Source organism: Aristolochia californica, unplaced genomic scaffold (genome assembly GCF_029961685.1).
Source record: "Aristolochia californica isolate CCGP_79_NKW_82.1479 unplaced genomic scaffold, dmAriCali1.0.hap1 SCAF_14, whole genome shotgun sequence".
NCBI lineage: Eukaryota > Viridiplantae > Streptophyta > Magnoliopsida > Piperales > Aristolochiaceae > Aristolochia > Aristolochia californica.
In genome coordinates this window covers 10,227,295-10,241,618 of record NW_027181815.1, presented here as the reverse complement: position 1 = coordinate 10,241,618, position 14,324 = coordinate 10,227,295, and the positions used below count along the sequence as shown (strand labels likewise).

Below are 14,324 nucleotides of genomic sequence, written 5' to 3'. Positions count from 1 at the left end.
GCTATACAGATGTTATTAAAGGAGTCAAGCACACCCAGATGGAGTCAACTCCTTCCAACAAGCAAAAAGGGAATGTGGAGTTGACACCTACTTACAATAAGAATTCATCATTTAAGTGGAGTCGATGCATGTGCTAAATTTACCAGGGAGAAGCCCATAAAGTAGTCGACCTCTTCTAATAAAAAGGACGGGTGCAGTTGGCCTCTGCTTGATGGAGTCCACCAATGTACAAAAACTAAAGATGGATTCGAGTGTACAAAGAAGGATTTACTCGCAAATTTGACCGTTGGTGGCATAGGATTCGACTTCCCTACACTAGAGTCGACCCTATATTACAAAATTTAAAATCTTTAAAATGTTAAAGGCTGGTTCAAAAGGTTTTAAGTTTCCAAACTTTGTAAGTGACCTATTAAAGTTGCTGACAATAATAATAGGATTATTGATTATTTTTATAAAAATTGGAGCATTTTCACCTATTTTTGCAACATGCCTAAATCAACCTCATCAATTCATAACAATTAGTTTTTTTTTTTTTACTTTCAAAAAATGCTATATATGTTTAAATAGACCCAAATCTTAGCGTATGCTTGCCAACACGAATTTCAAAGCTGCCTACTGCTCCCAAGTGATTTCTCAAAGTGCCAATGCCGTTAAGAGCCAAGAAGAAGTACTTTTGGTTGAGTTTACAATTGAAAGCTAAGTATTTACGAGTATTAATTTTAATATCTAATTTAGATACCTTCTTACTGAATTTTTGAAAATGATTTCTTCATGATTAACTAATTTTTATTGTTTTTTGATTAACCTTCCATATTGCAAGTATTTTTGTAGTTCTCAAGTGCCTTGTTTGAAAAACCATTTTGTTCATGCTATCAATCTTTTATTTGATTGTCATATTTGCCTTACAAAGAGGTTTATTTATGCTTTAAATAGAAAACCAAGTCACCCTTGCATGTAAACCTATCAAAACCTATAGAAGGTAATTGGAAGTTGTAAAAATCAAGTGGAGCTAGGTACCTGTACATGGAAATTGCTAACAATAAGTCTCAAGGTGTTTGGGCTAATGTTGTAATTGAGTCTCTTGAGACTCTTAAGTTATAAATGATGTTAGGCTAATCATAGTGAAGAAGTTAATTCTAGAGCAAGGGCTCCCTCGGAGTGGATTAGTAATATAAAATATTAATTAGGAACCACTATAAGAATCCTTGGTGCAGTGGTTGAATGATTTTTTTTATTGAGTGTAATAATATTTTAAAATTAGGCATAAATTTTGATAAATTTATTATCCCATCACCTAGGTTTATCCTTGTAGGATCTTATAGTGCCTAAATGCCCCTAAATCATCCTTAGCAATTCATAACAATTAGTTCTTTTAACATTGAAAAACTGCTATATATGTTTAAATCAATCCAAGCCATAGTGTATGCTTGCCCAAACTAATTTAAAGCTCCCAAGTGCTCCCGAGTGATTTCTAAAAGTGTCAGTGCCATTAACAACCAAGAAGAAGTACTTTTGGTTGAGTTTGAAATTGAAAGGTAAGTATTTTACAAGTATTAATTTTAATATCTGATTTAGATACTCTCTTTCTGAATTGTTGAAAATGATTCGTCATGATTAAGTAATTTTGACCTTGATTTTCATACATTTGACAATTTTTTGAATAACCTTTCATATTGCAAGCATTTCTATAGTTCTCAGGCACCATGTTTGAAAAACCATTCTACTAGTGCTTTAGAGATTGCTGGTAAATTCACGCTAGGCTTGGTGTAATCAATCTTTTATTCTTGATTGTCATATTTGCCTTACAAGAAGTTTATTTCTGCTTTAAATAGTCACCCATGCATGTAAACCTAACAAAACTTGTAGAAGGTAATTGGAAGTTGTAAAAAACCCTAAATTGGATCTACGTATTTGTACCTTGAAACTGCTAACAATAAGTCTCAAGGTGTTTGGGTCAGTATTGTAATTCAATTTCTTGAGACTCTTCAGTTATAAATATTGTTAAGCTGGTCATAATGAATAAGTTAATTCCAGTGTAATGACTCCCTCAGGGTGGATTAGTAATACAAAATATTAGTTATGAATAACTACAAAAGTCCTTGGTGCAGTAGTTGATTGATTATTTAATATTGAGTATCATAAATTTTAAAATTAGGTATAACATTTGATAGTTTGAAATTTTATTAATTTTGTAATGTGTAACCACATGAATGATAAAGATCATTGCTGGCCATATTGCTCTAAAAGGTTGATGTCACATGACCGACACTAAACAACTTTCATAACTACACAGTATACATCATCCAATGAAGACACTCATTCTTTAAGAAAACAAAGATCAACAAAATGTATCATGGGAATATTCTTACAAATCAATCACCCTAGACAACTTTTGGATTCAATTCATATGAAAGTCTCCTTGCTCTATTGGTTTTTGGCATAAAGCATTTTTAGCATCTAGACAATTTGTTTCCAAAATTCTTGCATCCTTGTCAATCTTACAATGTATTTATCTGTAGCTATGAATTTGGACAACTCCCTATCAATTTAGAATATGATGTCAAATTTTCCCAATAATCTTAAAAGCAGGAGGCCATATGGTTTAAGCCACAACACCCAATATGTAAAGGATAACGTTAATACTAAATACTCACAAATCAACAAAGTCAACAGAAACTCCGAATACACTTGCAATTGCTTCAATTGAAATACTTTTGTAAGACCCCAAAATTGAGCATAGACTACTGCTCTCACTTCTTGCATATGGTAACGAAAATGAGGATGCAAATATTTATCCACTTTGATTTGTTGTGTCCAAACCATCCAATAAAACCAAAATAAAAAACAAATATGAGCAAAATAAATATTGAAATGCATCTAATATAATTCCAGTGAAGCCACATAACAATGCCATCCATAATCAGGGAAGCATTTCCAATGTAAATAGGCACCAAAACTAAGATGGGAGTCAAACATTGTTTTTGAATTATAACATGACACTTAAATATACACATCAGAGTCCATAAAGAGAGTTAAGAAAGCTGAAAATATCGTTTTGAATATTATTAATCATGCATAATATATATACATAAATAGTAAAATGCTATGTTAAGCTTCAGCTTAATCTTTTGGTAGCGTTGGGATGGTTAAAGAGTCCATTTAGTTACAAGTAATAGGGTTGATTCTCTTGACCCTAATCTCACTAAATCGAGATGGATAAGGGTCATGCATTACCCCTAGTGTAAACAAATCTTGATTGGTGTGCTTTCTTTGTGTTGTTGATGTTAATTGTTAAAGTGGAATTCGACTACCCATTCAAAAGTTCGCAATATATATTTTATTTTTGTGCAAGTTTGGGCTTCTTGAATCCAAACCTAAGGAATAATTATTGAATATACTTCTTCAAACTCTTGAATTATCCAATCGGATAGTTCAAGACTTGGAATGTTGTTTAAAATTATTGACATTATAATTTAATATTATTGCTGATGCGATTTAGTTGCACATCATTTACTTTTCTTTCTATTATTTTGTATACTTTGTTGACTTGTATACATCATGCTTTGGTGATAAAGCACGAGGCGTACATGTCATCAAACTGTACCACTATAATATGAAGGTTATAGAGAGATACAACTAAAATTTTGACAAATATCTTCAAATGGGTGAAGTGGAGTCACAAAATTCAAGTAAAAAAGCTAGTTAATATACATTCTTAATTTTTGAACCTTATTTCCAAGTTCATGTAGAGGAGTTAGTCATCTCACTTCATGGGTGATAGAAGAAAGGGCATACACATCTTTCCTTAAGTTGAGGAAAGTGATTATGGTCTCCTCTTTTGTTCAGTAAAGGGTGGACCCTCCAATAGGGACCTCCTTTTATTTTAATAGTATTACGAAAGTGACACAGCCCCTTGAACAAATCAGAGGACCCTGACCCTACATTGCAGGGAACCAGAAAACAGAAAAAAAATTAAAAGGGGTGGTGGAATCACTGAGGTGGAGCATTGGATTCCATCAAGGGCTGAACCAGAAGACTGGAGAGGGTGCAGGTACAATGTTAAGAGGATGGTTTTGCTCAAGTTGGGGTGGTCCCTTTAGCCGTAGGTCAATAAGCCTTACAGACGGCCAAAGGGGAATCCAACCATGTGGCTTGCCCACTCAATTATGAGTCTTTCCGGGCAATCATGTGCACGTCGTCCTGAACCCCAAACCCTAATCTCGTCATCTCTGCCCACATCTCCCACTTTACAGTTTACCCATTACACCTCTTCAGGCCTGCTGTAAACCAGAGAGGATGGTGGTGCAGTGATGGATCGGAAGCGTTGGGACGAGCAACGTCGATGCCTTGTCACGGGGGAACGGATAGACATCTGGGTGCCTGTGTCCGACCCGTAGTTCAAGCTGACAGAATCACGTTGCTTCCTTAGTTATATCTTTACATAGATTTGAGTGGCTTCTTGAGCCTCTCGTCTATTCTCGTTTCTCATTTCTGGGTTTGGTCCCAAACAGATCAGAGATCAGATCTTTTTGTTTTATTTCTTTCGAAGTTCCAAAAATTCTGTCAGCCGTATCTTCCCTCTCCGCTCGCCCACCCCCATCAGTTAGATATAATCCAGCAAGCTCCAACCTTCCAGTTTTAATGGTGATGGAACGTATAAAGTTAAGGCTCTTGAACTTATTTCAAATTAGGATGGTTAAGGTGATGGTTACCAGGAACGAGAAGCAACTCTTTCAAGGCTTCTGATTATTAAACGAATGCTTTGAGCTTTTTTTAAAGCTACCCAACTTGCCAAATCCCTGAACAAATCTTATCTTCTTCTTACTCCAAACTTCAAAACGTCGAATGTCTCCAATAGTTTAAGAGAATAAAAGATGAGCGGAGTATGGACATGAACTGTTGTGTTCTTCGTCGACGCATTTTTCCTCCAGAATATTCCAGCTCTCTCTACTTGGATCATTAAAAAATATCAAGGAGACGAAGGATGATCAATTAATCATTCCAATTATTTAGATAAAGACAGGTATTAATAGATTAAGCGGAATGATAAAGATTTCGTGTATTATATTTGTTAGAATTCCTGAGCTGAGCGACTGGAATTGACTTAAAATTCGAACACTCTTAATTATAAATGATTTGAAAGTAAATTAATTGAAAGCTTTAGATTTGTGTTGATTCGTTCGATAATGGAAGAAGACGGAAAAACGAAAGGAAAAAATCACTTTCAGAGATCATATTTTTATCATTATCAGAGACGAAATGTCGTTAAGTGGTCATCATCAAAGATAAACCCGTTTTGTTTTTTTTTTTTAAATTGTAAATGTCGACTCGTTGCCCGCGCTTTCCAAATTGGGGGTGGTCTGTAATTGTGGATTACCCGTAAACCCATCGGGTGTCAAAGAACTGTAATGAAAAACAGAGGGGCCCGCGGCATTCATTTCTCTCGATTAAGACCATACTTAGGCCGTCACTGTCACTAGCCCAAGACCTCTGAGATATCCCTTCTCGGCATTCATTTCTCTTATTCCGCGGTTCTTTCTCTTTCGCCGCCGGCGTTGATCGGCAAAAGTGAAATGAAACGATGAAACCGACGGAAGCCGCCGCCGTGAAGGGGGACTGTGAGGGGTGGCTACGGAGTGGAGTGCAACAGTGGTCGGGACACGCCCAGTCAGTCGGCCCCATTTGCTGGCTTCGGTTACGATGGGGGTTGTCAGACTCCGAGATTTGAACTTCTCGGGAAGCGAGAAAAGTCAAAGAATAAACCGTGAATCTCGCGAGGTTGCTACGTGCATGGCCTTCCATGGATGCACCCATGCATCCTTTGACAGCGGCAGCCAGCCAGCCAGGTATTTTTACCTCCTCATGACTCATCACACACTCTCTCTCTCTCTCTCTCTCTCAAGTAACAAAATCCACCCACCTTCCCTTTCTTTTTCTGAGCATTCGGCATTCCCCTCCCTGGGTCTCTTCTTTCCCTCTCTCTCTCTCTCTTTCTCTCTCTGACGAAAAAAAAGAAAAATTAAAAGTCTCTATTTCGATTAGATATGCTTCTCCGACATTAATAGTCTGAAATATCCGCCGCCAATAGGGGAAAAATGAGCCCGTACGAAACCGGAGTCTCTACCAGCAGAGGCTGCGGCAGTAGCAGCAGCTGCTCCCCGCCCCCTTCCTCATCCAAAGTGGCGGAGATTGATGGTTTGCTTGCGGAAGCTGGTTACCGCGTCCGCTCATCCGATCTGCGTCACGTAGCCCAGCGCCTCGAGCGTCTGGAGTCGGCAATGACCAAAGCGCCTGAGATCACTCATCTCGCCTCCGAGACTATACACTACAACCCCACAGACCTCGCCTCCTGGATTGACTCCATGCTCTCCGAGCTCCATCCTGATGTGAGTACTCCCCTCCCCAATATTACTGCCCCTCACGATTTCCCCGATCTCCGTTACATGGACGATAATCTCGCGCCGTCTGCCACACCCGATTCGTGCCAACATCTGGGCGCCGGCGTGTCTCCCCAACACCTTTCCACCGTCGTGGAAGAAGAAGAGGATTCCGGTATCCGGCTCGTTCACCTCCTCATGACCTGTGCCGAGTCGTTGCAGAGAGGCGACGCCGCACTCGCCGCCACGCTCATCGAGGAGATGCGGGGCCTTCTCACGCGCGTCAACACCGGCTGCGGCATTGGGAAAGTCGCCGGCTACTTCATCGACGCTCTGAGCCGCCGTCTTTACGCGCCGCAAGCCAACTGCGCGGGCTCCGCCATGGAGAACGAGATCCTCTACCACCACTACTACGAAGCGTGCCCCTACCTCAAATTCGCCCACTTCACGGCAAATCAGGCTATCTTGGAAGCCTTCGACGGCCACGACTTCGTGCACGTCATCGATTTCAATCTGATGCACGGTCTCCAGTGGCCCGCCCTAATTCAGGCGCTGGCCCTCCGTCCGGGTGGCCCCCCTCTCCTCCGTCTCACCGGGATCGGCCCTCCTTCACCAGACGGCCGCGACTCCCTCCGAGAAATCGGCATCCGACTCGCCGAACTTGCCCGATCCGTAAACGTGCGGTTCGCCTTCCGGGGCGTGGCGGCGTCGCGGCTGGATGATGTCAGGCCTTGGATGCTGCAGGTGGGTCCCAGGGAGGCGGTAGCCGTGAATTCGGTGTTCCAGCTGCATCGGCTACTGGTACCGGACCCGGCGCGGGGCCAGCCGATCGAGTCGGTGCTGAGCTGGATCCGGAGCCTGAACCCGAAGATCGTGACGGTTGTGGAGCAAGAAGCGAACCACAACCAGGCGGAGTTTCTGGATAGGTTCACGGAGGCGTTGTACTATTATTCGACGATGTTCGACTCGCTGGAGGCGTGTGGGCTGCCGCTGGAGAAGGCGGTGGCGGAGATGTACATCCAGCGGGAGATCTGCAACGTGGTGTGCTGCGAGGGTGGATCCAGGGTGGAAAGGCACGAGCCCTTGGTGAAATGGCGGACCCGCATGAGTGGGGCGGGGTTCAGACCGCTGCACCTGGGGTCCAACGCCTTCAAGCAGGCGAGCATGCTTCTGACTTTGTTCACGGCGGAGGGCTACTGCGTTGAAGAGAAAGAGGGTTGCCTCACACTAGGGTGGCATAGCAGGCCCCTCATAGCCGCATCTGCCTGGTACGCTTCCGGTCCACACGACGATCAAGGGATCAAAGTTTAAGATAGTAAAATTTCAGTTTTTCTTGCTCTCCATCTCGCCTATGACAGCCCGATAATGTCTCAGAAATGATAATTTTTGTTTCCCTTTATGTACCTTTATTAGCTGAAATTTGTGAAAATAATGAAAATATGGATGAAAGGATCCCATAGATCATATTTTTGTTTTTGTTTTTGTTTTTGCTGCACTTTCAATTCAACAGATGGGAATCAGATGGAGAGGTCGATATCGGAAAATCTAGTATCAACCGCCGCTGAGCTGAGTGGAGTGAGTTCAACGGCCAAGTTACAGGACGAAGCTTGATCAGACTGGAAAGTCTTGGAGGGAATTCCTGATACGGAAACGAAAATTTGAAGAAAAAGGAATGCTGCTTCTGCGGAAACGCTGGAGTTCTGTATTAATGGAGAGAACTACTGTTTTCGTCTCAACTTTTTACAGAAAACCAGTAGGAAGCAGACAAGGAACGGTTTTACTGACTCAAGAGTGGAGTTAAAAGATTCAATGCAATTCCCTTCTTCAGCTTAAAGAGAGTTTGGCGTAGGTTCCAAGTGTCCTGTCAAAGGGAGACGACGCTGTGGGGAGGACGATATAACATGTGTCCTCCGAGTCGCGTCGGGCGAGAAAGCCCTGTGACTGAAATGGCCGATGACGTACGTTTTGTTAAAAAGGATTCAACGGAGAGGAAGGGTTTGTTGGAAAAGGAACTCGAGCATCGAGGTTGGTGAGTGGTGCAGCTCTTCCTGATCTTGACTCGTGTAATCCGCCAACCCTGATCTTGACTCGCCGAAAGCAGGTTCTGCTTTGCGTTTAGCTTTCGGAGGGTTACCCTCCCCAATTGCTTTCTGGTTACATCAAGATTGGAAGAAGCTCTCTTCTTTCTGATCTCTCATCCTTCTTTCTGATCTCCGTTCGCCGACGAGAAGATAAAAAGTAGGGAGAGGGATGAGATGAGAAGAGATTGAAAAATCAATTTTAACAAAAGTTAGTGTAAGAATTCTCTTAGTTGATTTGTGGGGACCAAACTTTGACCTCCCTAAAATCATTATAAAGATTATGATGATCACTTTTGGGAGAAATGGCGGGTCAAACAAAAACGATTCTTCTGGCCCACAAAGGGATGCCCCAAGATTGGTAGGTACCTGTGGGGCTCACCCGTCATCCAATCACAGCCGCATGGTCATTTTATATCTGAGGTGGAGAATAATCGCGAAAAAGGGGAGCGGCCCGTAGTGGGTCATTCACGTGTGGTCGTTCCCCTGGATTCTGACAAAGTGGGCCAGCCTGTCCAGTGACTGGTCAAGTGAGGGTGGGGGGACCACTGTAGTATAGCTCACGTGCAGCCAGTCTCCCCATTGGGCCCACCTCAGATGGCAACGCTAGACCTACCACACCAAAGTTTCTTAGGCATGGAGCCCACCCTGCATTTTGACACTCTCACTCGTCACTGTTACTGACTGGCTGCTACGCTCATGGGAATCGGGGTCGCGCTTTCGATTTCATTAGAGTTGAATTTGGATTACGGCGGTACCTGTGACATGACCGCCGGACACCAAATTGAACACGTGACGGCCATAACGGCTATTGAAGCACCCCACGATGGTGTGGGACCACTCTTAGGCACTTTTGCCCTTCAAAATTTGGTTGGGTTTGTGAATTACGGAACGAATGAGATAATTATTGATCATGATCGAACGACTGAGATAATATTTTACATATTTTGCACCAAATGACTTTTCGTATTAGATCAACTCTCTCGTAACTACTGCTATAAAAAAAAAAATTATTTGATAATGTCAACACAATACTTTTCTTTATACTTCTCACCTCCTTTGTACCACAACATTGTGTAACTCTCCTTTTAAGAGGAGATAACCACAATTTCTTATGATATGGAGAATACTTTGAATTCCTAGTAATTACTTGGGATTCATCTTAGCCACTTGTCAAGTTCTTGCCAAGTTTGATCTTTCTTCTATGTGATTTTACATATAAGGTAGTTTAGTGATTGTACTCCAAATCGACACCTAACTTGGCCAATGGGTTTATCTTTACCCTTTATCTTACACCTGGGTGAAGTGCATCGGGGCAAAATCTCTCTATAAGTGTAGACACAACTCATAAAAGAGATGCTTTTGTCGATAGGTTTGCTAACATCTTAAAAGGTGGAATATGACTTAATAAACAACTACTCTTCCTTATATAGAATGTCGAACACATAGTATTAATGAATCTTAATGTGTTTATTACTAAGCTAATTTCACCATTTTTATAGTTGACATTGTTGTTTGAGTATCAAAAAGCAACAAAATTGGATAATCAATCCATGTTGGAAAATAGGGCCCAAGCCCACACGACCAAGGACAACCCACATATCCAAGTCTGTTAGAAGATGGGCCCAAACCCATAAGACCAAGGAAGACCCATGCATCCAAGAGATATAGAAGACGGGATCAAGACCCATAGATCAAGGAGAAGGCCCATAGGCCCACATACAATGATGGTAGAATGGTAAATAAAGAGTCATCTCATAGAGATGACATTGATGTAATTAGATTAAAGTTCTAGGGTTAAAACCCTAAACCCTAAATTCAGGGGTATTATTGTAATATAATAGTTTCATTAATCTATAAATAGAGCTTCAGGGGGAGGGTTAGGATCATCAAGTCCATAACCTCTTCTTCCTCGGGTTTTTTTCCCAATGGGTCTCTCTCCCTTTTTCTCCATGAGATAAATCCATAGAGTCCTGAAAATCAACAATCCAAAAACTCAAGTTTTGATCCGCATAGCTTGAAAGTTGTCAAACTACTACAAACCACAAACTTGACTTCTTTGTTGGTTTTAAGATCCTCATTGATATGATTTTGGTGATAACAAATATTTAATGAGATGCATTAAATATGTCTTGCATCTCAAAATGCCCCAAAGGATTTTTTTTTGTAATGTATTCATTTGACCTACAATGCTCTATCTAAACAACTCATACAAAAAGAGAAGTAGCTAGTTCATGTTAGAAGACACATAGTCTGACTGACCTTACAACACTACCAACCAGACAAGAGTTTAACACAACAACCAAACCAAAAAAGCTGAGTTGTGAGATTAGATTGCCTTGGTTCAATAGGATTTGCAAAAGAAAAAGCTCTACTGAAGATTGTTCGCTCATATGTTTGAAGAAACAACCACATGAAGGTAGAAAGAGAAAAAAAGGAAAACAGTTGCAAGACATGAAGGTCGTCCGACCTATCATTCCTTGTTCACCTAAACATGAGAGAGAAAATGCACTAAAAGTACTCGTTCTACCACCCAACCAATTGAACTAAATAAAGGGGAAAGAGTGGTGTATGAAGGTCGATCGACCGAATAGATATTGTGCCTTCGACCAACGGTGAGAAAAGCCACTAGAAGCATCCACTAGACAAACTGTTTGAATGCCCAGAAGAAGAAGAAGAGGCATATAAAGAAAAATATTCACAACCATCCGAGTAGTATGTTCTAGATAAGTTATAGAATGAGAATGGAAGCTTCGATCCAAGCAAGATAGGCCACCAAAATCTGTAAATGACCTTATGTGGTTAGCAATTTATAATCAATTTTTTTAGGGTTGTAATTGAGATTTTATTGAGATTAACAAAAATAAAAAAATGTTGTTGTCTGAGCTCAGTGACTCTATTTTTAAATATTTAGAACTCATCTCCTTGAGTCTATGTCGCTCCAAGATTTTGCCTCACTCGACTCCTAAGACAAAACCACCACTCTCAAGCGCTCTTGTATTTTGAAACCAAATATGGACATTGGATTTGGGCATTTGAAAAGCCACACAATAAAGAGCTAAGTATTTCTAAGCTTTTACTTTGTATTTTTTAATTGCTTAGCAATTCTTGTGCTGGAATCATAGCTTTCATAGTTTGAAATTATTCCATTTATTCTCGCATTTTGACTTAAAGGGGTTGGTGCATTGTATTGTATATTTTAGCTTAATTTTTAGAATCTAAGTATTTTTATGCACGTATTTTGAGATCAATTGATTATACTTGGTGAAACAAATCTAAAATTAAAGTGCTCTTATTTTTAGATTAATAGTTCTATTTAGATCATTGTTTGTTGGGGGCATTTTTAAAATCCTAATGTTTATATGCCTTTTATTTAAGTCAATAGATTATACTTGGTCAAGTAAGTCAGAACTGAAAAACGTCATACTTTGAACTTATCAATGACTTTACTTGTAGGCTTAGATTGTGACAACATCATTTGATTGAGCTGCATTTAAGTGTCTTCAACATTTCACAACTAGTTCAATTTTAATCCTTTGAAAAGTTGGTCATTTAACGACTTAATTGACCTATTGTTACATAGAACGAATTGAGTTATTGTTACATAAAGTAGGTACTTAGGATTGATGTACCTATCTATATTTTTCCTATTAAAGAAATTTTTTTATTTTGGCCGAATTGAAGCCCTTGGCAAGGCAAGACTATCCTCACCTCAATTTTATTAAGAGAGGCCAGTGTGGCTGAATAGGAAAGGTTGTTATGCCTTAGCTACTATTGACGAAGCTACAAGTCATTGTGAAGGTAGGCAATGCTTTTTCATCCCTATGTGAGGGTGAGCTTTTATGAGTTGACTAGTAAGCTAGTGAAAAATCCCTTTTTGAATATGGGTTGAATAACCTAGTTGTTATTGTACTCCTATATGAGGGTAGACTTTTGTAAGTTGGTTGTTGTAGTCAATTGAGTGACATAAGTCTTCGTGTGGGCAACATTGTAATTGGCCTTAAAGGTAATTTACTATAAGAGTCATTAAGCAACCCAAACATACCTTGGCAATGGATTAGTATAAATTAGGATTAACTTATTGACCTAGGTCGATCCCCATCCATCTTTTGATGATAAAAAAAACTTAACCATATTTGTGCTAATAGTTAGATATCATATATTTCAGATGTGACTCTTTCAAGAGGCTCAAGATCAAAGTCTATACAAAAGAAGCGACAAATTCAAATGCAAGACCTTGAGCTACATGGCGTGTCAAGTCATTTTGAAGAAGCACCCATGAGCAAAGATTGGAGACTAGAGTCAAAGTTGTTAGAAGTATCTCAAGAACTCTAGCAATATAAGAGGACAATGGCTAAAGGTTCTAAGGTACAAAAGGGCATTGGAGCTTTAGGGTATAAACGTTTTCTAAAGCCATGTTTGAAAGATGCAATTTTTTTTTTTAAACTTGTTAATCTCTTAGTCTTGTTTTTGTCATGCCTAGAACTCAAAATTACACTGTCACTTAAAGCATGTTCCACCATACCCCGTAGCATGACCGGTCACAATAAACCATGTTTTAAAACCATACAAAATTACATTGTCACACAAACCATGTTTTCAAACTATATTCAATTACATTGTTAAACCATGTTTTCAAACCATACAAAATGCAGACTAGCAAAGTCTATAAAGCATGGTCAAACATCCAGTATGGAATGATCAATCATACAAAATCCTACGAGGTGAGCTTATAAAGTATGGTTGATCATACTTGGTACAATGGCCGATCATACAGATCGATCAATCAATGATCTGATTTTTGCAAAAGGGCAAAAAATGACTAGTTTGAATTGGGAAAATTATAAATACCCCTCCAAACATCTTAAGAAACAAGAGTTGAATTTTCACTTGCATTCCCAAACTCTGCAAAATTAATTTGAGCATCAAAGTTCCATTTTCACCTTCTTTGAGAGAAGAACTTTCATTTTCTCAAATCTTCCTACATCTCTCAAAATTTACAAAGCATATTAGTTTCGTCAAGCTCCTTTATATCAATAATTCGTGTTTAAACATCTGGAATCTTGGTTCTCATTTGGAGAATGATTGTCTCCCATATTAAGAAGAAATTGTAAATTTTTATTTTACTTTGGTTTTTTATTTTCTTCTTTGTATAGGATATCTAGTGCCTAGAAAGCTAGAGTAATTAGAATCTAGAACCAGGAATCTAGAAGGGAAGTGCTTGACTAGAGCTAGAATCTAGTCCCTTGTATCGAATCTCTTGGAAGATTAGAAATCGTGTAATTTGGATTGCACGTGGCTTAAGAGTGCCTAAAGTCTTTGTAATTTCTAGCTATTAGAGCATATAGTGAAAATTTCCCAAGAAATAGTTTTTGGGCGGTGACTACCAATAGGGGAACATCGATAAAAACAATCTTGTGTCTCCATGGTGTGTGCATATGTGTTGACTGTGTTTATTTATATCATTTTCATATGCACATTGAGATTTATGCGTTTAATTTGATCATAACTTATTTGAATGATTAGCTTAGTTAAAATTTTAATTATAATTTCAATTCACACCCCTCTTGAGAAGCCACCTGAGCCAACAATTGGTATTAGAGCAAGCCAAGTACTTACTTGAATTCATAATCCCTTGGATTTTGAAACGATTAAATGACATCTCAAGTAGAAATTATGTTCCAAGAGGGTCATGATCCCTTTTCGATTCCTTTATTCATTATTTCAAAATACCAATGGTGCAGATTTAAAATGGAATTTTTCTTACAATCAATTGGATTTGAACTATGGGAAGCTATAATGAGTGGACCCTTCGTCCCATCCCAAAATGTAAAGGGAAGATATATTCCAAAATCTATTTGTGATTTTG

At 39.5% G+C, this 14,324-nt stretch overlaps 1 protein-coding gene across 1 annotated transcript; it reads left to right on the top strand.

Annotated features, from left to right (window-relative positions):
* Window positions 1-5,925: 5,925 nt before the first annotated feature.
* On the top strand, window positions 5,926-7,851 carry LOC137949779 (protein SLENDER RICE1-LIKE 1-like). The gene has a single exon (XM_068795962.1). The coding sequence runs from the start codon at window positions 6,096-6,098 to the stop codon at window positions 7,686-7,688; it is 1,593 nt and encodes a 530-aa protein (XP_068652063.1). The 5' UTR covers window positions 5,926-6,095; the 3' UTR covers window positions 7,689-7,851.
* Window positions 7,852-14,324: the final 6,473 nt, after the last annotated feature.

What these genes read in the sequence shown, in the direction of transcription:
- LOC137949779 (XM_068795962.1), top strand. Translation starts at nt 6,096, where the DNA reads ATGAGCCCGTACGAAACCGGAGTCTCTACCAGCAGAGGCTGCGGCAGT.